The sequence below is a fragment of the Sceloporus occidentalis genome, unplaced genomic scaffold (assembly GCF_023333645.1).
Source record: "Sceloporus occidentalis isolate IW3139 unplaced genomic scaffold, rSceOcc1.0.p SCAF_7, whole genome shotgun sequence".
NCBI lineage: Eukaryota > Metazoa > Chordata > Lepidosauria > Squamata > Phrynosomatidae > Sceloporus > Sceloporus occidentalis.
The window spans coordinates 55,442,790-55,467,759 of NW_028316987.1; the positions used below are offsets into that span (position 1 = coordinate 55,442,790).

The window sequence follows — 24,970 nt, forward strand, 5'->3', positions numbered from 1 at the left end:
AGTGAAAGAATGTTTAGGATAACATGTAAAATATGGGAATGCAATGGTACTATACCTAAGTGTCTAGTAATGTGACAAGTACATCATATGGATCTGGATAATTGTTACATTTCAATCAAATATTGTGGCCACCATGTGGAGAATGTTGGAAATGCCTTTATGTGGCACTCACTTCATATCTTGAAGTTGGATTACATGATGAATCATATTAATGTGTTGGTAGTCTTTGTTTATTTTTCTACCACTCTTCATTAAAAATGTCAAGAGCAGTTTACATTTAACCCTCCCCGCTCAAAGAAAACCGAAATGCAAATAAAAGAAAGTCAAAGAGTTATAAAGTTACAAGCACTGAAAGGCATCAGGGTCTTTAAAAATCACATGCAAATAATCAGGACTAAAATTATTGTATATACTTGTGTATAAGACAATGTTGTGTATAAATCAAGGGCAGGTTTTAGGGCTAAAATTAGGGATTTTAAGATGACCTGTGGATAAGTCGAGGGTAAAATTTGGGTCATAGTATTTTCCTCTTCCTCTGCAGCTTGGCTGTCCCTTCGGGAGACAGCCAACCTCCCTAGAAAGCTTTAGGGGCGAGCGCTTGCTCTTCCTCTTCCTCCGTAGCCTAGCTGTTGCTTCAGGAGACACCTGGACGGGGGAAGAGGAAGGGAGACAAGCATTTGCTCCCCCGCCACAAGCCTTTCTCCAGCTCAGATGTCCTCCTTCCTTCAGAGGATAGCTGGACTTGGGAAGAGGAAGGGAGGCAAGTGTTTGCCCTCCAAGTCTCCCCAGCCTACTAGGCCGGGGAAGAGGCTCCAGGGTCCAGCCTACTACCGTAATTTATTTATTTATTTATTTCTAAAGTGCTGTAAATGTACACAGTGCTGTACATACAAATGATCAAATCAATAAAAATAATAAAAATATTTTATTTTATTGACCCAGGTTTTTGGGATCAAGTTTTTAGCAAATTTGGTTTGACTTATACACAGGTATATGTAGTATATCTAAAATGCCTGATAAAAATATGAAGATCTTAGGCTAGCACTGAAGTGGGAATGAATTAGGGACAAGGTGGATAAAGCATTCTGCATTGGGTGGTCACTACTGAGAGGAGAAGGCTCTCTCTTTGGTAAGCACTTGTCTTACTTCAAGTGGCAGGGGAAGGCCCTCCTCTGGGAACCTTAAGTGTATGGACCTTTTGAGATATGTCAGGAGCAATAAAAGGAAAGAATGCAGTTAATATATATATAGAGGGGATAGGATGGCAAGACTGAAGAAGAAAAAGAAGATGGGCATTGGGCAACCAGTATGTGAAATATGGAAGTTACCCATATAGGTTGGGAAGATGCATGCATAAATGCAAACTCTGCATGAAACATCACATATAATGTGTGGCAGGATGCACAGAATATCAGGATTTAATTCTAATGACAATACTATGATACACTTTTTTACAGAGTCAATATTTTAGTCTTCTTGACCCATGGAGTGATATGAACTTTTAAAAGGCAGTCAGTTGTGTGGATTAGCTTGTCAGATATAGTAGTTTCAATAATTTCTGTGATTTCAAAAAGCTGTGCAACTATTCTTCAGGTATGTATGTATATAGCTAAGATATATTGATCCATTAGGTACCACTGAGTACTTTTTATAACACAGTTGTACAACTACTGTCGTTTTAGCTCTGAAATTTTCAGAAATATACCTTTTTGTTCTTTCAGTATGGTGTTTGAATTCTCAAGGAACTGTGTCTGTCAAATTGCTCTCCATCCTTGGCCCAATACAGTGGAACCACAGCCAGAATAGCTGTTACATTCCTTCTGTTTTTAATTTAAATAAACAAATCTGAAATCTCCCATCTCTTAACATGGAAGAAGAGAGCCCTTTTCCCCATTAGGTGTTGTTGTTAATTTAAATAAATAAATCCCAAATTTCCCATCCCATAACACAGGGGGAGAGCCCTTTTCCCCATTAGGATGTTCTTGCTAAACATGGCTGTTCTGTGCAGCAAATACCAACATGGCTGTGGGGAATCTCAGTGGGAAAATTGTGTGTTTGTGTGTACAGCAGCCAAAAGCTAAAATCCAGCTTGTTTAATATGATAATTGTGTAAATAATATTTATTTATTGTTTTGATCGAACCTGTGGTAAATTTCTTAGTGAGCACCAGCATGGAATCCCTTCAGCACATTTCCCTTATTTATCTGCATGTACTAGGACTAAGCATTGAAAACTGAAAATCTAGGGAAAGAGCCTAGAATATTAATGGAACACCCCCACCCCTGGTCATGAATGCAGTCTCAGGTTGCAAATATTCCAGATCCAAATCATGCTTTCTATTAACTTCCTAGCTTTAATTTGAGCCTGTGTTCAGTCCTGGAATAACATTCAATGACAGTAGTTCATGTCCTGGAACTTGTGAAGCAATAATAGAGGGTGCCTCTGAGCGTATTCCACATTGACTTCTCACTTCACATTTCCCTAAATGACGTCTATTAATAAATGACCCTTGCACCTTTAAATAAATCTATTTGGTTTATTGATCTAGTTCAGACAGAAGCTGCCACATAATGAATAACTGTTCAATGAATCTCAGTTGTACTTAAGATACTCCCTTTATTGTTTTTAGAGTTCTCACTAAACATTCTCTGTATAGTTAAAAACTTGTTTGTCTGCTTAGTACTAAATGCTGGCAATCTAATGGAGCAAAACATTAAAACTTTGAACTGCATAAGCATGCTTTCTCACATGTTAAAAACTAAATGATGAAAGCAAATGCAGTAATACTTATTATGTTTATATGTAGTGTTCTTACATAGTTATCAACACATCTAAGGCCTTCTCTTTCATGTATTGTGTGTGTGTGTGGGGGGGGGGGCAGAAACCGAAAGAGGTAGTCATAGTTCTCAACCACCTCTGTGGAATATGTACCTCTGTGCTGAGGAAACATTTGCACTTGGATCGCTAGGAGAGTAAACTTCAACTGGTGGCAAGAGTCATGATCATGTGCACAGAAGTGGTCCTTTCATGAGCCCAACTATTTTCAGTGAACAGAAGTTCCTTGTGTTCACATACTGACTACACTAGATCTACCCATGCATATCCAGATTCATGTCCAATTCTATGCTTATGCAGAACTGAGTTCCATTTGATTCAATGGGATTACTCCCAAGTAAGTAATTAGAACCGCACCTGAATGGAACTTGTTTCTGAGTGGACAAGTATTAAATTGTGTTGTTTGTCAGTAGAAAATTTAGGGTTCCATACAGTCCATTTATGTAACGTTAAGTTAAGTGTGGTGCAACAAGAAAACAAGGCTCAGGTACTTGGATGAAATGGCAACATGTCTCTACCCCAGACCCAAGAGCTTCTGAATGTAACAGCCCTTCCTCACACATCTTCATCATTTTGTGACTTGTCAAAAGGGATGCTGGCCTCTTTTGTGATCTCCACACTCCCAGACTTGCTGCTTTTGTTGGTTCATCTTCTGTGCATTTCTCTAGAGTCAGAATTTATGTTATGCTTAATGGCCAGGGTGTGCTTACATCTTTCCCCATTTAATGAATCTCGAGCATGCAAGTGTGCATCTTTATTGCAATGAGAAAAAGGCTCATCTCTTAATGCCTAGCCATATTTGCAATGGAAATGGGAGGAGGGATTCCTATTCATTTTCTAAAAGTTCCTAATTCCATGGGTTCATGTGAGTAAGAGGATGCTTGTTATATATTTTGCATCTGGAAAGCAAATAGATGCACCCCTTTGCCACATACAGTTGGTGAAAACAACATTCTACTCTTTGTTGTTGTGTGCCTTCAGATTTCTGACCTAAGGTGGCAACCCTAAGGTGAAACTATAATGGGATTTTGTGGACAAAATTTGCTCAGAGAAAGTTTGTCTTTGCCTTTCTCTGAGGCTGGAAGAATGTGACTTGCCAAAGGTCACCCAGTAGGTTTCCATGGCTGAGCTAGGATTTGAACCATGGTCTCCAGAGGTGTCATCTAATGCTGGATAGCATCATGCTGGCTCTCATTATACTCTTACAATTAAATTTTATCATTATCTCTTAAAAGTACAACACACAAATACTCTAGTCTAGATGAAGATGAAATTGCAGAAACCCTTTTGGTTGATTTTAACACTTAAAATCCTTCTGAAGCAATTTACTTACAGTACATATTTTTCAGGGAAAAATTGGGACAATATGTTGTTTAACATTACCTGTACATCTCACTCCCTGAGCAATGAGTCCCCACATGAAGTTGGCACAATATTCACACCAATGTGGACCTCGGAATGTGTGGACCTGAAACACAGAAAAGGGGGAGATTCCAGGATCATCAGGAGGCAGATGGCTTGACAGATGGAAGAAACAGAGGAAAGAGACAAGTAACAAAGAACTAAGTTAAGAACAGGTCTTCCTCACAGCTGTCTGCCTCCCAAGCACTGTGGGTAATAATAATAAGCCCAGGGAGAAAGAAAATTGCATTTGGGTCTCAAGAGTTTCTCTTCATTTCTAAGAACAAAACAAACAAAACCAAAGCACTGCATGACATTGAAATAAACCTCTTTAACTAACATGGGTATGCCTTTGAATTCTGTCTTTAATGGGATTAATGTTTCACATGTGCAAAATGAAAGTGCTGGGAGGGGCCATAGCTTAGTGACAGAGCACATGCTTTGCATAAAGAATGCCCCCGGCTCTGTTCCTGGCAACTCCACAAAAAGGTCTGGGAAGGACTCTTCTATAAGACCCTGGAATACAACTGCCAGTTAGTACAGACAATACTGAGCTAGATGGTTTCATTCAGCCTAAGGCATACTGATAAGCATTGTTATCTATTACTTCATATTGAAAATCATATGAATGTAAATTTAATTAATTCCAGTAGAATTTAGAACTACTTTACATGTTCCAGCCACTGTGTAGATGCCATTTTAAATACATGGTTGCCATTACAATGTGGTAAAAACCTCTATTAAATGTCAGCTCAAACATGGTCCAGGAAATATGTCCTGTGTCACTGAAACTGATCTTTTGTTTTCTGCCACATGGAGAGGCTGAGGCCATATCTATACAACCAGCAGAATAAGGTGGTAAAGAGGACCATGCCACTAGGTATAGCTGCTTCTTCTTTAATCCATGTAAGTAAAATGTCCTACAGGGTGCCTGCGTGCTATAGTGATCTAAGGGTTAGACTAGGACTGCTGCCACACTGCAGAAATAAAGCGGCTTGACACCACTTTAATTGCCATGACTCAATGTTATTGAATTCTGAGGTTTGTAGTTTTGTGAGATATTTAGCCTTCCCTGGCAGAGAGCTCTGGTGTCCCACTGAACTACAAATCCCAGAATTCCATAGCATTGTGCCGTGGAAGTTAAAGTGATGTCAAACTGCTTATTTCTGCAGTGTGGCAGCAGCCTAGGGCTCTGGGAGTATCTGTTTGAAGTCCCTGTCAAACCTCTTCCAATGTAGTAGAGCATTCAAAATGTGTTCCCATACCCGCAGTCTGATATTTTCCAATCCATTCCATCCGTTCAGCAATCTACTACATCATTGTACTGCATGCATCAATCCAGAGTTAAAGCCTCCATGTATTGTTTATAGCATACAATCTAGAATTTACTTTGAACACTGAGTTGCGATCCAGAGCATCTGAGGTGCCTAGCCTCAGACACTTCTCTCCTATCAAGCAAATGTACTGTCCTTCTTTCTTGCCCATATCAAATGTTTATTTCTCATTAAGAAGAACTGAATGCCTCAATGGAAAAATCTCTGGATGGCAGCACTGTGTGCTTCAGACTATGGTACCAGGCAGTAGAGTGACCTGAGAAGTCTTTCAGTGAAACAAATAATTCATTGAAATTGTACAAAATCATTTAATGCAATACATTAATATAAACATAAAACAAAGGGTTAAGAATTTGAAAACTGTTCTCTTTATCACACACACTGAAATACCAATCTGATAATATCCTCATGACAGAGTTAGTTCTTCATGCTCAGTATCTAGCAATGCCAATGGAATTGCATGTTTGCCAAAACTCAAAATGCAGCAACCAAATAATTGTGAAAGTAGCCTAATATCATTCAGATCTTAGAATCTTCTCAGGAAAATAATTTTTATACAAAAAAACACCTGATTTCTGAGCATGTAACTTTAAAAAAAAATAACACTTTTCTTTTTCTTTTTAGAGCCCATATGCCCAAAGAGTGGGGTCTAAATACTCTAAAGCAGGGGTTCCCAAACATTTTGATTCGCAGACCCTTATTTCTATGGTAGAGCCCTTAAGAGGCCTACTCTATGTCTTACAAGTTGATGGTGTTTAGGAGTATATATAATAATATATTCTTATTCTTTAATTTCATTCAATTTTTATTTCTTTCATTTCCCTGGAGTGGCTGCAGAGCATCTAAGGGCTCCTCAGAGCACAGGTTGGGAACCCCTGCCCTAAAGGAAAAGAACCCATCTGATCTTGGAAGCTAAGCAAGGTCAGCCTTAGACAGTACTTGGATGGGAGATCACCAATGAATACCAGACGCTGTAGGCTATATTTCAGAGGAAGGAACTGGCAATACTACCACTGAGCATTCCTTGCCTTTAAAAAAATCCCTATAAAATTCATGGGGTCACCATAAGTCTACAGGTGACTTGGAGGCACACATACATGCATGTGCCCCAAGAGCAGGTTCAATTTTGTATAAGCAGCTTTTCCCTGGGAAAGAGCACAAAGAAGCAAAATGCACTGGGAATCTTCATAAAATATTGGATTTTCGTCTTTGGGCCATCATACTTCTGTTGGTGCCACCATTCTATGTTATGTCAGGACAACATCTGATTGTTGATGTTAATTTTATATAATTTTGAATATTTAATCAGTCATAATGGAACATAATTACATTACTGTTACTTGAACCTTTATATAATTAAAATACTACACATCACAATCACTAAATAAGAGTCAAGGGCAATCATTGAAATGTTGATTAAAAAAATAACAAGAGTTTTGTGTAGACATTCCAAGCAATGGTTGGATAAGTGCTGATTTTGCATATTTGAATCAACTACAGACACAGGCAAATTATTTTTGACTCTTTCTCCTTGCCAAGTTAAATAAGTAAACTTGTTTTATGTAGACCACCAAAATTTAAACAGATCCTTATTCAAGAAAAACACAGTAAGTGCCATTTTGCAACAAATCTCTATACAAGCAATGATAATAAACAGCCTGACAATGACAAAGACAAATGAAATGTCTATTTTGCAGAAAATACTAGTTTTAAATTCAGCATTCAAGAAGCTACTAGCACAGAGGTCTTTTGAAATCTGAAACATGGGCATGATACATAAAATTACATCTTTTACAGTCAAGCACACAGCAACTTCAGACGTTGTTCAACTGTATCTCTGCGCACTCTTCGATTTGCTAACTAGGGCTGCTGGATGATGTAGTCCAAGAACATCTGGACCAAGGGCCACAATTTGCCCATTTCATTCTTAGCCTATCATAATTAGGATAAGGGAACTTTAAGGAGGAAAAGTCAAAAGTTGTTTAGCATTTAAATGATGCATGTGAAAGCAAGTTTTGAAGACCCACAAATGGGGTGGTGAATGGGACGGAAAGTGGCAGATTGGCCACTTCCAAAACTCATTTAGCTTACATTGGCCAGGATATAGAGGTGAGAAAGGAGAAAAATTTCACAGGACATTTTAGATGAACATATTTTTGGGAGTGGGAGACATTTTCCACAAATGGGGGGTGGTGGGTGGCAGCAATAAGCAACATAATCTCTAGTCTAATCCATGCTCCTTAGAGGGCATTGGAGGGCCTTGATCAAGGCTCCTGTTGGAAGAACTGAAAGACTTTAGATCCAGTAAATCCAAAGCTGCCTCTTACCTACTCTCACTTTGACTACATCTGTACTGCAGAAATAACCCAGTTTTACATTGTTTTAACTCCCATGGCTCAGTGCTATGGAATTCTGGGAACTGTAAATGTACTTGCTATTGCAAACTACAGTTTCCAGAATTCCATAGCATTGAGCCATGGCAATCAAAGCAATATCAAACTGGGTTATTTCTGCAGTGCAGATGCAACTTGAGTCAAGTGTACTTAGTTATTTGTGGGTATTTCGAGCTCAAGAATTTATTCCTGATGTTTCGCCTGCATCTGTGGCTAGCATCTCCAGAGAATGGTGGCATGGAGACGTGTGGGGCACATATACTGTGTGACCCTTGGTTGAAAGGAAGTGATTTACATGTTAATCTGTGTTTTGGACTGTTGGTGAATGGCAAGGCCTCTGGGTGGGAGGATATGCGAGAAGGACCATGTCTATTTAATTAATGATCCATTGTCTGCTGGGAAACCCCCTGACCCCGGATGATGTTCATTTGCATGTGCTGACTCTTGATTTTGGTGTTTTTCAAGATTGGTAGCTAACCTTTGTTTACTTTAAGGATTTCTTCTTTCCTATTGAAGTTGACCAAGTGTTTGTGGATTTCAATTGCTTCCCTGTGCATTCTGACTTGATAATTGTTGGTATGCAGCTCCAGGCCCCCCTCCTTCCCAGGAGCAGCAGCGAGGCTGCAGCTACCTCGGCATAGGCGGAGGCGGGAGAGCCACTGGGTGAGGCACTCAGACCAGTCCTCACTCCTACAATCCAGCGGCTTCCTCGGCAAGGGCAAAAGTCCTATAAAAACCTGGCCCCTCCACTCCTGCCGCTGTTTCAAAAGGAGGGATAAAGAGGAAGGGTAGGAGGCCCTCTAACATCTCTTGGAGTACCTGCGTCTTTGGCCTCTCTCCCCTCCCTTTTTGTCCAATCCTGTCCTGGGCAGGAATATTAGATTTAGTTGATAGTATTGTTGGTATCATCCAGAAGTTCAGTGTTTTCAAATAGCATTTTATGCCCAGGTTGGTTTATAATGTGTTCTGCTACTGCTGATTTTTCTGGCTGGCCCAGTCTGCAGAGAGCAGAATTTGCTGGATTTTCTTGGTCGGTCTGTAGATCATTTGGAGATTGTGATTCCTCATCAGTTTCCCTATTCTGTCTGTGACTCCTTTGATGTATGATATAAATACCTTCCCTTTGGGTGGTTGTTTATCTTCACTCTTGTGTTTTTTTCTGGGTCTGGCAGCTCTATTTTTACCATTTTAAAGACAGAATAGGGAAACTGATAGGACACAGTGAAGGAGAGGAGAGAGCCTCTCACAGGAGTTTACCGCATACCGTGCAGTATGTGGACAAGTCAGTATAGGGTAGGGTTGCCATAAGTGAGGACCTCTAAACCGGGACAAATGTAGGACAAATGTAGGGCAACATTTTCAAATGTAGGACACATTTTTATAAAAATGGAGGACACGCAAAAAATTTTAAAAAAATGTTAATATAAATGCATGTTTTTAGACATGATCAAAATGGAGGACATTTTGGCATTATTCTTAGACAGATGGCAGAAATGTACTTGCCCTCGGGTTCAACTGTACTTCTCAGAAGTGTGTACTTGGGCAAGGGACTGTGGTTTTCCCTCAGGGCGCATGAGTTTGTAAAAATCACAGCAAGTTACATTGGCCGTGCCTCAGAGGCTTGTTGATATCAATATCACCACCACCACCATCATCATCATCACCACTATAATTGTCCAGGAAAGGCAGACTTGTTAGCGTTCAAAGCGCCATAAATACACAGAAAATGCACTTGCATATATTTAATAATAAAAAATAATGGGGGAAAAATAAAAAACAAGGCAGGGGTGTATATATTTGATAATAAAAATTAATGTAATAAAATAAAAAACAAGCAATAATAAAATTAATGAAATAAAATAAAAACAAGCAATAATAAAAATTAATGAAACAAAATAAAAACAAGCAATAATAAAAATTAATGAAATAAAAAAAATAAAAAGCAATAATAAAAATTAAAAAAATTAAATAAAATAAGTATTTTACATTTTAAAAAATAATTTAAAAACCCCCAAAATACCAAGGCAGACCTAATGGCCACTGACTCAGCTTTCCTCTTCCTCCTCCTCCTCCTCCTTCTGTGGCCCAATTCTGCCCTGGCCTTCAGGCACCCTTCCTCCAGCTCCTTCCTCCTCCTCCTTCACCTCCTCCTCTCCCCCCTCCTCCTCCTTAGGATGGCTGGCGCGGGAGGAAGGGGAGTGGGGCAGGCACGCGCGCGCGGAGGGAATGGGGAAGGCGCGCGCGCTGCCACTGGCCCCTACTGAGGCCTGGGCAGCGCGCAAGCCCTCCCAGTGTCAGCAGCGCTTCTGCCGCCGGCCCGTCGAGGAAGAGGGGGAACCAGGGCAGGCGCGCGCGGGGAGGAGGGAAGTGAGGCAGAGGCGCGCGCGCACGGGGAGGGAAGTGGGGAAGGCGCGCGCATTGCCCCTGCCCCTGCTAAGGCCTGGGTGGCGCGCAAGCCCTCCCAGTGGGGGCGTGGGGGCGGCGGCGCTTCTGCCGCCCGCCAAGGAAGAGGAGGAAGGCGGAGCCGGAGGAGGAGGTGGGTCGGCGCCACAGCAGCCGCATTAGCGGCAGCGGCAATGGCCGCAGCGGACCCCCCAAACCGGGAACAAGGCACGGGTGGGGGCCCAAACCGGACCGTGACCGGGAGGGGCCCCCCGAAACCGTGAATGTCACGGGGGCCGCCGGGTTATGGCAACCCTAGTATAGGGACCCAACAAATGCAAATCAAGGAACACGAGAGACACTGCAGACTGAGCCAGCCATAAAAATCACAAATGCAGGCGGAATGTCAGGAATAAATTCTTCTAGAACAAGGCCATATAGCCCAACAAACTCACAAAAAATTAGGGATGCCAGGTGTGAAAGCCTTCAACTTCACTTACTTGGGTTGTCTACTGACAAAAGTACACCACTGGTACTAGATTTGTGCTCATGGACAGGGAGTGCACATACAAATACACCATGAGTTGTAGTTCTCTCCATTAGTGGAAGGAGACCTATACTCTATTCTAACCCCTCAGACAATGATAGTGAGCTTTCACCATGTGAAAGTCTAAAAGAGAATCTGTCATAGCATTATCACTCATCTTTATCACCTAGGCTGTTTTAATGTCATTCCCTGTATTTTCTTTTTCTCTTTGTTTTTTAAACATTGCCTGAATGATTAAAGACATCATATTGCTCTTCTCCCAAATGTGTGTGTGTGTGTGTGTGTGTGTGTGTGTGTGTGTATGTTTTAAAATAACTATTTAATTTGTGGACCCATTCATTAACCAATTAAATAGGTAAGTATTCATTTGGGAGTAATTTTAATAATGGGAACAGACTAATTTCATGGCTCAGTGTGAATTACTTTTGCAGTAAAGCTTATGCCATGTTCAGATGGGTGCTATAACAGTTATCAAGGTTAATCAGGTGCAAAAATTCAGTTGCCAATGGAAATCAACAAAGCACTATATCCCAGCTCGGAATAAACAAAATGCACAAAGAGCTCTTCTCTTCAATAATGGCTTTTGTGTTCATCAAAACGGAGAAAACTGACGTTCACATGCTTTCCTTACTAAACACAGTTGGCTCTTTCCATCCTTATGAATGATGTCCCTGCATGTGAAATAGACCTATGTGCATATCTGAGTTGTCAGGTATTCTTAGATTAGAGCATCCAATTTTAACTCCAGTGAAATGTGACAGTAATAAACTCATTATACTAACAATAAATAGCTGTATCAATTTTATTATCCAATAGCCATTTCACAGATTGAGTGTCTCTAGTTTTTTGTGCAAAAAACATGTGTATGTATGTGCCTTCTCTTATTGACAGATGGTGACCCCATGACTTCCATAGAACTTCCTTGGGCAAGATATACTCAAAGACAGTTTTGCCAGTTCCTTCCTCTGAAATATGGCATCTGGTAAGTATTTGTTGGTGGTCTCCTGTCCAAGTACTAAAAACCAAAGTGTGCAGTTAGAGGCTGTACACACTGGCAACTGCACGCCACATGCCCCAACTCCACCCCAAAGTGGCATCATGATGTTTCTTTGGTGCAGCATTTAGACATGCTGCACTGAAGAAATGGGGAAGAGACACTTCTTTTTGGCCCAGATAAGCGGCAGATTGGGGCAGCAGCATGCAGTTGCTGCAGCTCTGATCCAGTGCTCAAAGGGATGGCAGCAGGCCACTCCTTTGGGGTAGTCTGTTTCACCCCTTAGCAGACAGAGTTGATTCACACTGTATGTACATCACTTGATGTCTTGGTGCTCTGCAACCTGATGATTTAGAACTGATTGTGAGAACAGTCTCCACATCAGGCTTTATGAACCCCATATTGTACCTTTGGTCTGTGATGATTGGTTAAATTGTACCTGAATGTAAATGCTTTATGTTTGATTTGCTGAGTGACCAATCCACATTCATTATTTATTATTAAAACTGTAAGGTTCTAATCTTCTTAAGCTGTTCTGCTCTAATCGTTGGAATATTTTGGGCATGCTTTGATGCTGCATAAAAGCAGAAATTTTGCTGGAGACTATTTAAACAGCTACAGCATATAAAATGTTAATGCATTAAGAAATGGAAATTATATTTTTCATTTGATTCCTAATAATTCCTCATGGACTATAATTTCCTATAGACCATTTCCCATGGACTAAAAATATAAATATAAAATAAAAGACATGCTTTAATGTAACATGAAACTCAAGACGTCATGTGTTCTACTACAGTTTATTGTTGTGCCCAAATCCAAAAAGATTAAGATTACATTTTGTCAGGTAAATTTAAATTTGGTTAAGATGAACTAATATAGTTAAGGGAAACAAGTTGCATATGGAAATAAGAGGAAATGCATTATCCAAAGAAGACAAAATAGGACACAGATGTGTATAAAACAACAATTTGCATTTAAACAAATGTTCAGTACTATGGCGGGGAATAGTTTAACCATATGACCTGTGTTTTGCAGTCTGTTGTCCAGGTTATAACTTCTAATAGGGAATATCAAAACCACTGCTCTCTCCTTTTGCAGTTCTTTATGCTTAAACTGATGGACTGGACAGTCCTTTAAACAGAAGACTCCTTCAGAAAGAAGAATGGCCTCCAACTGCCCTTAAACCGAAAACATGTTATGTACAGTGAGGACCCAAGAAACAGTCACCATCATAAACTTGCTTTAAGTTGGTTTGTTTAAATAAAACATAGCTAATATTAAGCTTAGTTTGTCCTGCTTCAGATATAAAAATAACTAGTAGTTAGTTAAAAATAGAAGTGAAAGCTTCTGATCTTCTCCCTGTGGGTGTGCTGGAGAAGGGAGGTGAGACCTAAGAAGACCAAGTATTGTATTCAAATAAGGCCATAATTGCTTTTGTTTAATGCAACGAAATAAAAACAAATGCAGAGAAGTTACTCTGACATTATTATAACAGGTGTTTATAAGTGCTGGATATTTAAATCAAATTATTTATGAAATGTAACATTTGGTATGATGCAACTGTAGACCTCTGGCTATCCAAAAATGTTAGTAGCAATCATGCAGAAACAATGGATGTACACTTTAAAAAGTTCCATTCCAGAGGTTGTGGGTATACAAAAGGGCTTTTTAACACAAATAAGACTTTGCAGTGTTAGTGTCACTTCCAACGACATTTCAATCTACATAAGAATCTAAGCTATTTGTAGCATTTCAGGAAAACAATTTCAATATTCCTGAACTCATAACTGCAAATTCAATTGAACTTGCAGTTTCAACATTCCCCAACTCATAATTGAAAATAATGCTTGGTTAAATTTATTGGATAAGGGCTGATGTCTGAGAAAGGAAAAACGATAGTTCTATCAGCAAATCCAGAAGACAATTCTCCTTCCTTTTTTAGTTCTTTATTTTATATATTTTGGGGGAGTGGGGAGCAACTCGGCCATGGAAACCCACTGGGTGACACTGGGCAAGTCACACTCTCTCAGCATCAGAGTAAGGGAATGGCAAATCCTCTCTGAACAAATCTTGCCAAGGAAACCCCATGATCACCATAAATTGGAAGCGAGGGCAAACAACAAGAGGCAATTTCATTACTGGCATTTGGCAGCTGAAGGACCAAAGAAAACCTGATTTTGCTAGTGTCCTCCTGGTGGAGAGAGAGACCCAGCTGCAGGATTGTACTTGTGTTGCTTGAGCCTCCTGCACCCGTCAATAGGAGTACAGAGGAAGCTACAGAGAATCTAGCCTCCGTATCTCTGCAACAAATCCTGAAAAGGGTCCAAAATGTGGGAAATGTTATTTTTTCTGCCATTGGAATCAATATACAGTGGTTCTTCCACATTTTCTGAGTTTAGGGGCAGTGGACCCCTGTGAAAGTGGAAAAACTGTAAATAAAAAAATACCTTTTTTAAACCTGAGAGAACACCTCTCTAGGAATTTCTAGGTCCCTCAGCACAAGTCTATGATCAACATCTGCCAGAAGCTGACCACAGAATTGTACCAGAGGACTTACAATTGCCTAGAGAAATGTTCTCTCTAAGAATCTCTATGAAAATTTTCATACCAGCGCTTACCGTGAGTAAAAGCTGGTAAAATGTCGGTAAAACATCAGGGAAGCACGTGTGTCTGAAAGCCTGACACACTTCTGAAATATCACAGAATTGTCCCCTCGCCTCTAGCGTCCTTGAATCATTCATGGAGCAGCAATTTCCTATGAACGCAAAGTTTCACTTCATAGGAAACTGCTGCTTCACGAACGATTTAAGGATACTAGACGTGAAGGGATGATTCCCTGACGTTTCAGAAACATGTCAGCCTTTCACACACATGTGCTTCCCTGACGTTTTACTGGCATTTTACCAGCTTTTGCCCCACGGTAAGCGCTGGTATGAAAATTTTTGTAGAGATTTCACACACATATACACGGCCTTCCCTGATGTTTTACCGGTGTTTTACCAATGCTTATCCCACAGTAAGCACTGGTGTGAACATCTTCTAGGTCTTCAAGTATATCTTCTGGAAGAAGTTGACCATAGAGTCACGCTGGATGACCTAGATATTCCTAGAGAGAATAGATTATTCAAATCATGAATAATCAAATCCGGGAAAGTCAAAGCTCCAAATGTGGAGGACTGGCCGTATTTTTATTCATGCCCCCTTTGCACTGGTTGCAGTGAGCCAACAGGATATGATTATAAAATAAATAATACACTCCCTACATTTTAGAATAGCATAACATATAATTCAACAAATCCATATCAATAAAAGAAACCAGAATACCCAGGAACAATAAAAATTTAAACAGATTTTTGTTTGGATATTCATATAAAGAATTCAGTAACATTTGTTTGTTATCTATAATTTAGTTAGCTATCCATTCTGTAATCAGTATAGTATTATTGAAGGGAATGTGAGTGGTCTTTTATATCTGCAATTAGCCAAGTTTATTACAATTAGATCTGGGTATGTCCTTCTCTATAAAACCATCACTAAATTCAGGAGCTGTGATGACCTTTTAATTGAAGCAAGAAATTATCTGTTCTTAATATTTCTCCTCATAAAAGAAGGCAACCTCCACAATCTGCTGCCTTCTAGTTTATGAATTGCTTTCTTGACCATAATATCCAACAAGACTATCATAAGATCAAACAGCAATATATCCCCAGGATGTTTCTTAATATGTGCAAACATCCTCACCCACTATCTTTCTATGAGGACACCATCATTTTATCACTTCTTTTCCAGCACATCTTCATGAGTTGTAAGTTCATAATTTTGATGGGTACTAGATACCATTTGAATTTGGACAGAAGTGCCATAATAGTTAAGGATTTTAGAAGTTTAGAAACACATTCTTTCCCATGCTTCTTGTTTGAGAATCTAGATCAACATGTAGTGCTCTTTTTGATTTTTCAATATGAACCCCTCTCTCCAAATTTTATTTGGAAGGGAAACAACATGGCTATAGTCTGCAAGCTTATTTCCTAGCAGTTCATCAGAACTGATGAACTGGAAAGACACTTATTTTGATTTTTGACATGAAATCAGCAATATTGAATACAAATAAGCCATGTAAATAGCATCTTTCTCTCTGGGTACTACAATGTGCAGTTCAGACATCTCCATAGTGTTTACAGCTTCTGAAGTGGTAGAGTGCAGACACAGATTTGTTCCTCATCTGCTGTTTGAGAACAGCATGTTTACTGCCACAATGTCATACTATATGATAAGAAATAACTGTGCTAACATATTTTAAAATAATAACCATAATGAACAGACTGAATAATCATCAAAACACCATAAGCGGTCTCCATCCATCTGAAAGAAGATTTTCTCAAATCTTCCTTTAAATCTAGGAGAATGTTCAAATATTTCAAATTTCTTTCACCCAGATGTATGGATGTTAGTATATCATCATTATTATTATTTAAGCCAGGTTAAGACATATATAATTAAAACACACACGCTGTATCCAGTGTATTATGTAAGATGGGCTTTATAACATCATTCATCAAATGCCTGTTGGAACAGAAATGTCTTTTCTTATCTGTGAAAAGAAAGTAGGCAGGTGTCTGTCTAACGTCTCTGGGAAAGAAGTTCCAGGGCCTGGGGTAGCCACTGAAAAGGCCTTCTCCTATGTTACCACCAGATGTGCCTGTAAAAGTGGTGGGAAAGAAATAAGGGCTTTCCCAGCAGATTTTAGAACATGGACATAAGGAGAATATGCTCCTTAAAATAATCTGGACCTGAACCATGTAAGGCACTTTGAATTGGGTCCAGAAACGGATTGGTAGCCAGTGCAGCTGTTGCACCAAGGGAGTTGTAAAACAAAGAAGTCCTTATAACCAGCATCTATGAGTAATCTGGCTGCAGCTCTTCGGACCAACTAAATTTCTGAACACTCTTCAAGGGCAGCCTCACATACAGCACATTACAGTAGTCTAACAGGGATGTAACTAAGGCATGTATCACTATGGCCAGATCTGATGTCTCAGGAAACAGATGCATCTGGAGCACAAGCAAATGCACTCCTAGCCATCACTCAGAGTTGAATCCAGGAGCACATTCAAGCTGCGAACCTGCATCTTCAGGGGCAGTGTAACCCCATCCAGCACAGGCTGAATCCCTATTCTCTAACCAGGAGCACCCCTGTCTTGTCTGGATTAAGTTTTAATTTGTTTGCCCTCATCCAGTCCATTACTGATGACAGGCACCAGTTTAAGACCAAAACGAATGAATTAGTAGCTTAGATTCAGCTATTAATTCATCCAGAACATTAATATGAATTTATTATCTTTTGAGCACCATCAAGCCAAAGTGCTGCAGGCAAGTATTTTGTACTGTATAAATTAATATTTTGAATACATTTATTTAAAATTTTAAAACAAAGGAAAGAGAAGAGCTAGGCTAGCTTTTGCTGAACTTATTAAATCTATTTCCTATTTTTATCTACTGCCAAGAAGAGATTATTTGATATTCAGTTATTCCAAAAAACTGTGACCTTTTGAGCCAATTGGGATAAAGTTGCAAGCAAATGGTTTTTACTGTGTGTTCCTTGACAGTAGCACATGTCAAACATTCTGATGAACTCCATGTCATGAACTGTCCTCACCATATGCATTAATTTCTATAGCACAGCTATCTTTAAAGTGTTCCATAACAAGTGGATGAAATGCTTCTTATGAAGTAACATTATTTTCATCAGATTCCACAGAGTATGGGGGCCATCACATGTGAGCTAGTATTAAATATTTATTGATCATCAACTCCAAGTTTTATTTTTGTTAACTGACAAATTTATTAGCTGATATGTTTCACATTCATGAACTGATGCCATACCTGCCCCAGCCTGAACAACTATGTGCAGAGGAGCCAGTGGTGAATGCATGGAACACTTTAAAAAAACAGTCCTGCCAATAAATTTATTCAGCAGCAAAAGGGAGTCAGCTAAATCCAGCCCCATTTGCAAAGAGATGGTAAGTAGATCTGTGGCATTTTTAATGGGTCCATGCATGCAGCCCTCTAGAGTTGCTGTACATCTATGGGACCAATTTGGATTTTCAAGTTGTCACTCAGTTGGGTGATGAGAAGCCTTCCTTGTGGGCTGGGTATTCATTGCTGGAACAGTCACTGCTGAATCTCTGAAAGCACCTACATTTACTTTTAGCCTTTACTATTTGATTATGAAGCTGTAAAAACAGATTTTGACTAAAGGGAATGGTCATGAGTTGGGATAGGTATTTAACTCCCAGGAATATCTTTTGCCTAGAGGCAGTTAGGGGCCACCATATCTGTGGGATGATGATTCAGCTCTGCATTTTAGTCCAAACTGTAAATGAGGTGTTAAAGATGCTGAACCTAGGATCTATGAAAATTCCTTTAATGTTTTGAGTAAACCCAGAGTAGATGCACTGCTCCACTGACATGGGAGGCACCACCCAGCATTACATTCACCATTTTTTTCTAGTAAGCAAGCTGTGTCCCTAAGGAGAGAAACCTAGAACTGACCTCAGTCACTAGTAACCCTGTCACTTCCATCTTGGACTCTAAGTGGGGTGGCCCATTAAAACAGCTATACTGTAATACTCCAATCCTTTGCCAAAGGCAATCATTTCAATTAATTTCCAAGTCTTGACACTAACCTTTAAAGCCAGTTATCTCTTTTCATATGAATACCCATGAACTTCATTCTATTATAGAGGTGTTTGTTTATTTCTTCTTATTGTCTGAAGCGAGATTTGGGGCAGGGGGAACAAGCAATAGGGCCTTTTTAGTTGTGGCATGCAAGTTGTGAAACAGCCTTGATAGAAAGAAAAGACTGGCTGACCAATGACAGATTTATTTTAGCATGTCTTTTATTATACAATGCTCTTTTTGTGTTTTTTTAAAATAGTTGTTACTCTTTTAAATGTATTGTTCTGTTGCATTTGTGATTTGGTTGTGTTGATTACTTGTGAGCAGTCTTTAGTACACTCGTTGCAAAAAAGAGGTCATAAATATTATACACTGAGGAAAAATCTTCAATTTATTTCATTTTTGCAAAACAATATGCACACTCTTAATATAAGGAAGTTATATCAGATTGTGTTTCTGCATGATGAATAAGTATTTATTTCAATGTACAGTTTTCTTGATCTTTTCAGATAGTCAAAGTACTTAAAATTCACATGAGGCATTTTGTTTAAAAAAAAATCCAGTTTCTAAGTCATGCATTTAAAGTTTGAAAAATGAATCATATGATTTACCAGCTAAATTATAGCTCTTTTAAAACAGGAAGCAAGCAGAACAGTTAGAGTGAACAAATAAAAGGTTCTGGGCAGACATCCAATTTTAAATCAAAGACCAAAGAAGGGGAATTTTGAAGAGGAAAGAAAGAATGTATAGGTCAGTGTGGAAAATATGCCCTAAGTCATGAGAAAATATTTTTCTGGCTAAAGTGAAACCATTTTTCATAGAAAATGATGACTAGGGGAAAATCTGAAAATGGTTAAGGATGCTTTCAACAAGAGAGAAGTGGGAGTCCCCTTCACCCTTTGAAAAAGCACTGGCATTTATGACAAAAGCTCAAAAGAGATTCTTAGGCAACATTTTTAAATATAGTTCTAGATGTTTTTATACAGTCCAAGAAAAAAAACCCCTCATTTTAGTACGTGTTCAGTATGTTCTGGTCAAACCATTGGAAAGGAATAAAATGGGGAGACATTTGCTGAATAATTATAAATAATTCACATTGGATTAGGAGATGACAGACTAATACATTTATGTCAAAATACTATTTTCTCACAGTGGTAGAATTCAATGATATAGCTGTGTTTGTCTGTAGAATCAGTATGTAGCACCTTCAAGACTAACTGAAAGAAACACGACTAAGAGGGAATACAGACTGGCACTTTGTGCTGGCCTGTGGACAGAGTCATAGCGTAGTGTCTGCATGCTGGATGCTGTGACCCTATCCCCATTGCACCATGAAGGGCACGCGGCATCATGGCGCAACTCTTGTGCAGCGCCCAAATGGCGCAGCACAGAAGGGACATCACCATGCTGCCCCATTGCGACTATGACACCCCTTCCAGGAAGCAAAAAAAGAAGCCCCTTTTCGGGGCTTGCTTTTCCTTCCTGCAGAGGCCGCAGCAGGCAGTTGCCACCGCTTCCATCTGGGGCAAAAAGGGGCGGCATCCCACCGACCATACGTACAGCCCCTAACTGAAAGAAAGAAGTTGGCAGCATGAGCTTTCGTAGATTTCAGTTTACTATCATCTGAGGAAGTAGACTGAAGTCTACGAAAGCTCATGCTGCCAACTTCTTTCTTTCAGTTAGTCTCAAAGGTGCTACAAGATCTCTCTACATACTATTTTCTCACAGTTTATGACTTTTGTGGACAAGAGTACTCTGTGATAACCATTATCTATCCCAGTTGGAGGCAGGCTGTGGTTTCAACCCTCCCTGCAATTTACAAAATATCCTTGGTTCTTTTTAGTGAATTACCCCTGCAGCCTTGATAGAGGTTGGGTTGTTTTTAGATAGTTGTGAACATAGCCTTAACTTCCTGGCAAAGCAAGCAGTAAACCAGAACATGTGCCTTTATGATTACAGAGAGTTATCATCTGTCTGTTTCTGATACACACTGAATAGGAGTTTGAACATTTCCAACAAGTTGTGATCTCTGCAGAATGGCTCAATCCAGAGTAAATGCAGCACTTCCCCCCAAAAGACAAAGAACAAGATGTCTGGAAGCCAAGCTTCTAAGAATGAATCACCCCTATATGCAAACACATAATCTCAGTAACTGCCAAGAAGAAGGGGAGATAGGCTTCCTGCAGTTATAAACTGACATCATGGAAGCCTCCTCATATTTGTAATAGCTTTTGAGATTAAACAAGCAACAGCAAAAAGGTTTCTCCATCAGCCAGTTCAGCAGTACTCTCAATAATACTTTCTTAGCACATGGAGCCCAACAAAGCATACTAGACAATGAATGGCACTACACCTCTCTGTGTGGATATCACAGCTCCACATCCTTTTTCCTTCAATTGAGTGATTAGCATGAGGGCTACCTTCACAGGCAAAACTAAAGATGGGACAGAGACATTTTTTAAAATCAAATTTAGAATGTACTCGATTTTACAATGCCTTATGTTACACAGCAGCCATAAATCAAAGGATCTTGCTTACAAGCATAAGGCTGTTGTCCTGTGTCCATCTACTATGCTTCCTCAGAAACAAGCTTCATTGCTGTAAGTGTGACTTAGTTTCAAAACAATGCAGAAATAATCCAGTTTGAGACTGCTTTAACTGCCATGGCTCAGTGCTAGGGAATTCTGGGAATTGTTGTTTATTTATGGCACTATAGCTCTCTGACAAAGAAAGGTAAATGTCTCACTAAACTACACTTCCCAGAATTCCCTAGCATTGAGTCAGGGCAGTTAAAGTGGCCTCAAACTGGATTATTTCTGCAGTGTGTTTTGGACCTTAGTTACATCTAGGTATGTAGGTAGGTATTATCTAGGTATTATACTCAACTATAAATCGACCTCATGTATAAGTCGAGGGTAGGTTCTGGGGTCAAAATTATGGATTTTGATATGACCCGTGGATAAGTTGAGAGTAAAACTTAGGTGCATGTAACAAAGGATCTAGGGGACGAAGCAAAGAAAACAATGCCAAAGAATTTACAAAATTCCAGCAGGCATAACTGTTTCTGCTCACACTAAAGGCTGGATGGATAAGAGAATAGAAGAGGCTCAGTGCTTTCAGGACAGATTACACTCTTGTCTTTCATCAGGGGATGGTTCCTTTTTAAATAAGAGTTAAAGTACAATACTCATATTGACCCATGGATAAGTCGACTCAGGTTTTTGGGGTCAATTTTTCACTAAAATTTCTAGACTTATACATGAGTATATACAGTATGCTTAAGGTTACTAAACACCATTGCTTTCAATGGTTAACCCAATAGGTAACCCATATTACAGTTACTAAACACCATTACATCAGGAGCATAAATGTAGTCCATATTTCTGTGAGATCCATGGATTCTGAGTAACTAAATTCCTCTCCCCTTTCTGACCCTTCTATTTTTCTTTGGAGTCTTTTCTTTGTACCACGAAGTTTCAAACAAATGTTATTAGTACAGTATGGAGAAAATCAGTATCACTTGATATGGGGGTTGGGCTGGGGAGGCAAGAGAGAGAACAACTAACAAAAGGAACAAAACATGAGTTTCAAAAAAAGCCCAAACACAACAGCTTTTGAAACAGAAGGAGTCAATAGATGTCCTTACCTTAAAATTGTGTGCTTTTTCATAGTTGAAATGGTTGTCATTTTGTGTTAACGCTGCTCTCCTGACCAAAGATGTGATCTGCGAATAGGCAAAGAGTTTCAGAGGTTGCCACAAGAGTGCCCCTTTGACACCCATCTTAACCCCCAATGCCACTGCCAGCAGCTCCTGGCGCTTCCTTCCTCGCTTAGATTTGTGGACCACTGTGCAGGCTTTCTCATTTTCCAGCCACAGCTCCTCAGCAAACATTGTGCTGGGTTCCCAGATCTTTTCCCTGTCTTCTGCAGAGGCTGGGAGGTTGGCGGCTGTCAGGTTTGTCCAACTGCTTCTAATGTTAGACAGCAGATTTGAAGCAGCTGCAGCAGCCCATTCTGCTGAGACCTCTGGCATGTGACTTGAATGGGCTGGCTTGTGTGATGGAAGGAGCTTCTGCATCTGAATAAGTAACAGTCTGCTTTGTGATACTTCTTTAAAACAGACGTGTGTCTCAGACAATAGCTTAGATTCATGTATGGAGCAACTCCCCCTTCTCTCTTCCCTCCCCCCAGCAGTGCTATCCTGCCAGACAGTGAAAAAAAGAAATACTGGCTGTGGGACAGCTTTACAGCTTCACGCCACAACACATTTCAAAAGATAGATCACTTCTACTAGGGAGCATGGTTTTTTTTTCCTTTCCTTTTTAAAATAAATGACTCTAATGCTGCATCCAATTGCACTTAGAGCTGGAGACTTGGTAAGCTATTCCAGTACAAACACCAACAGATTAAGCCTTTAAATCCCAATGATTGTTTAATCTTGCAGGGCTAAAAAATCTCTTCCTTTTCATATATCCCATGGAAGTGAAAATCTGGTAGCACTTGAAAGGATTACTAGCAGTTCTTTGCATTGCATTGAATTAAGATTTTTTGGGGGAGGGGGGATAGGCTCTGATTTTGAATAAACTAAGTAATTAGATAATTTCAGTATTTCTACTGATTATTTCAGCAGTAGATGCAAACTATAGACTCAGTGTACAACTTGACTGATACAGAAACACACACACAGATATACAGTGCAATCCACTGAGAAGAAATAAATTCAGTAAAGCATGAGAATTCATACTGACAGATAAAAGTTATACTGAAGAACAATGGCCTCTCCTATTTGTCTCATGCTTGCCTTTCCAGTCCAGTTGTTACAGTCCTTATGTAGGCATCTCTGATATAGTTCTGTACAAGCTAAACCAGTAAAAAAGTTTTCAACATAGAAGTGTTTCTGTTCAGGGTTTCAACCAGGGCATTTCTTAGATCATTGCGTTAACATTTTCCCCATGCTCTGCTTCTAGCCTCACCATGGTTTTTGCCCTTTCTGGGAAAAGACAGCTCATTGTCTCAATGGCCGGGAAGCGCCGTCATGGGGCCGATTCTAGGGTTCGGCAGTGCGCAGCAACTGCATGCTCCTGAACCCTAGCATGTCACGGTGGCACATGACTGTACAGCCCCACCCACATGGGGTGCGCGTCCATGAAGTGTCTTGTGTGACACATCCAAACGGTCATAGTGTCATGGCAGCATCATAGGAAGGAGCTGCATTTTGCATCTCCTCTTAGAGTGGATCGTTCTTGTGGCAACTGCATGGCCGTGGGAATAATCTGGAGGAGAAAGGGCCGCCCCTTTCTCCTCATGATTGCCAGGGTGTCAGTAGGCATAACACCACAAGGGCACTCCTTTTCCGAGCCAAAGAGAAGCGTCATTTTGGCGCTTCTCTTTGTTCTGGAAAAATGCCGGATAGCGGGCACATGGCTGGGTGTGCGGTTACTGTGGCCCCAATCCAGCACTTCCAGTGTCGGCACACTAGAACTTCTTCCCCATATGCTTAATACACACATTAAAAAAATCTGTAAACTTTGAGATTCCTCAGGCCTGTTGCTATCCTGACCCCTATGTGTGGATGGTGTATACATTGGATAGTCTGGGTCTATCCAATGGAGTGGGCTATACCTTATACAAATATTTGTTGCCATAGATTGACTCGACAGTATATGGTTTGATGGAGATTCAACAGGGCTGACTCACAAGGGGAAACCTCTTAATATGAACATCACCAATTTACATTTCGCAAAGTTTGATAGTCTAGAGACAAGTCAAGATGTCAAGAAGAAAGAAGAAAGTGAAACTAGAATACAGAGCTGGTAAGATTACCAAAACAAGTTGGTCATTTTCAGTGCCCAGTCTCCAACTGTAATCTGTATACAATCCCATGCCACATGATCACTGCTAAACTATAGCAGCAATTGTGGTGATGGTGCAACACACTACAGATGAGCAACTCCCGTTTGTCAAGCTACCATACTGGCACCATCTATAAGATGCCTGTATACACTTTCAGATCGTTGATGCTTCACACCAAGGAGAGTCCTGTGGTCTTCCAGATGTTGCTGGAGTGGTTCTAGTGATCATAGCCAATGGTGACAACGGCCCTGTGCAGACCAGCCTTAAAGGCAAGCTTGGGAGCAGAGTCGGTGCATAGCGTCCACAAGACACATGCACTGACTCCGCCCCCAGGGTGGCATGATGCAGCGCTGAAGGAATGCTGTAAAGCTGTGGCACTGTGGCTATCGCACCCTTTGCAGGGCACAAAAACAAGTCACTTTTTGTGGCTTCTTTTTGTGCCCTGCAAAGGCCAGATTTGGGCTGTGGCATGCTGTTGCCATGACCCTGATCAGCTCCTCTGTACAGCCCCAACATCTGGAGGCCACAAGCTGTTCACCTTACTTGCAGT

At 40.2% G+C, this 24,970-nt stretch overlaps 1 protein-coding gene across 1 annotated transcript in view; it reads right to left on the reverse strand.

Annotated features, from left to right (window-relative positions):
- Positions 1-24,970, reverse strand: part of CHN2 (chimerin 2) — a 187,663-nt gene that overhangs the window by 11,142 nt on the left and 151,551 nt on the right. The window contains exons 7-8 of the mRNA XM_089533023.1: positions 22,214-22,291; positions 4,219-4,303 (exon numbers count right to left, since the gene is read on the reverse strand). Of these exons, the coding sequence (XP_089389149.1) occupies positions 4,219-4,303; positions 22,214-22,291 (163 nt within the window). The remainder of the gene's footprint in view (positions 1-4,218; positions 4,304-22,213; positions 22,292-24,970) is intronic.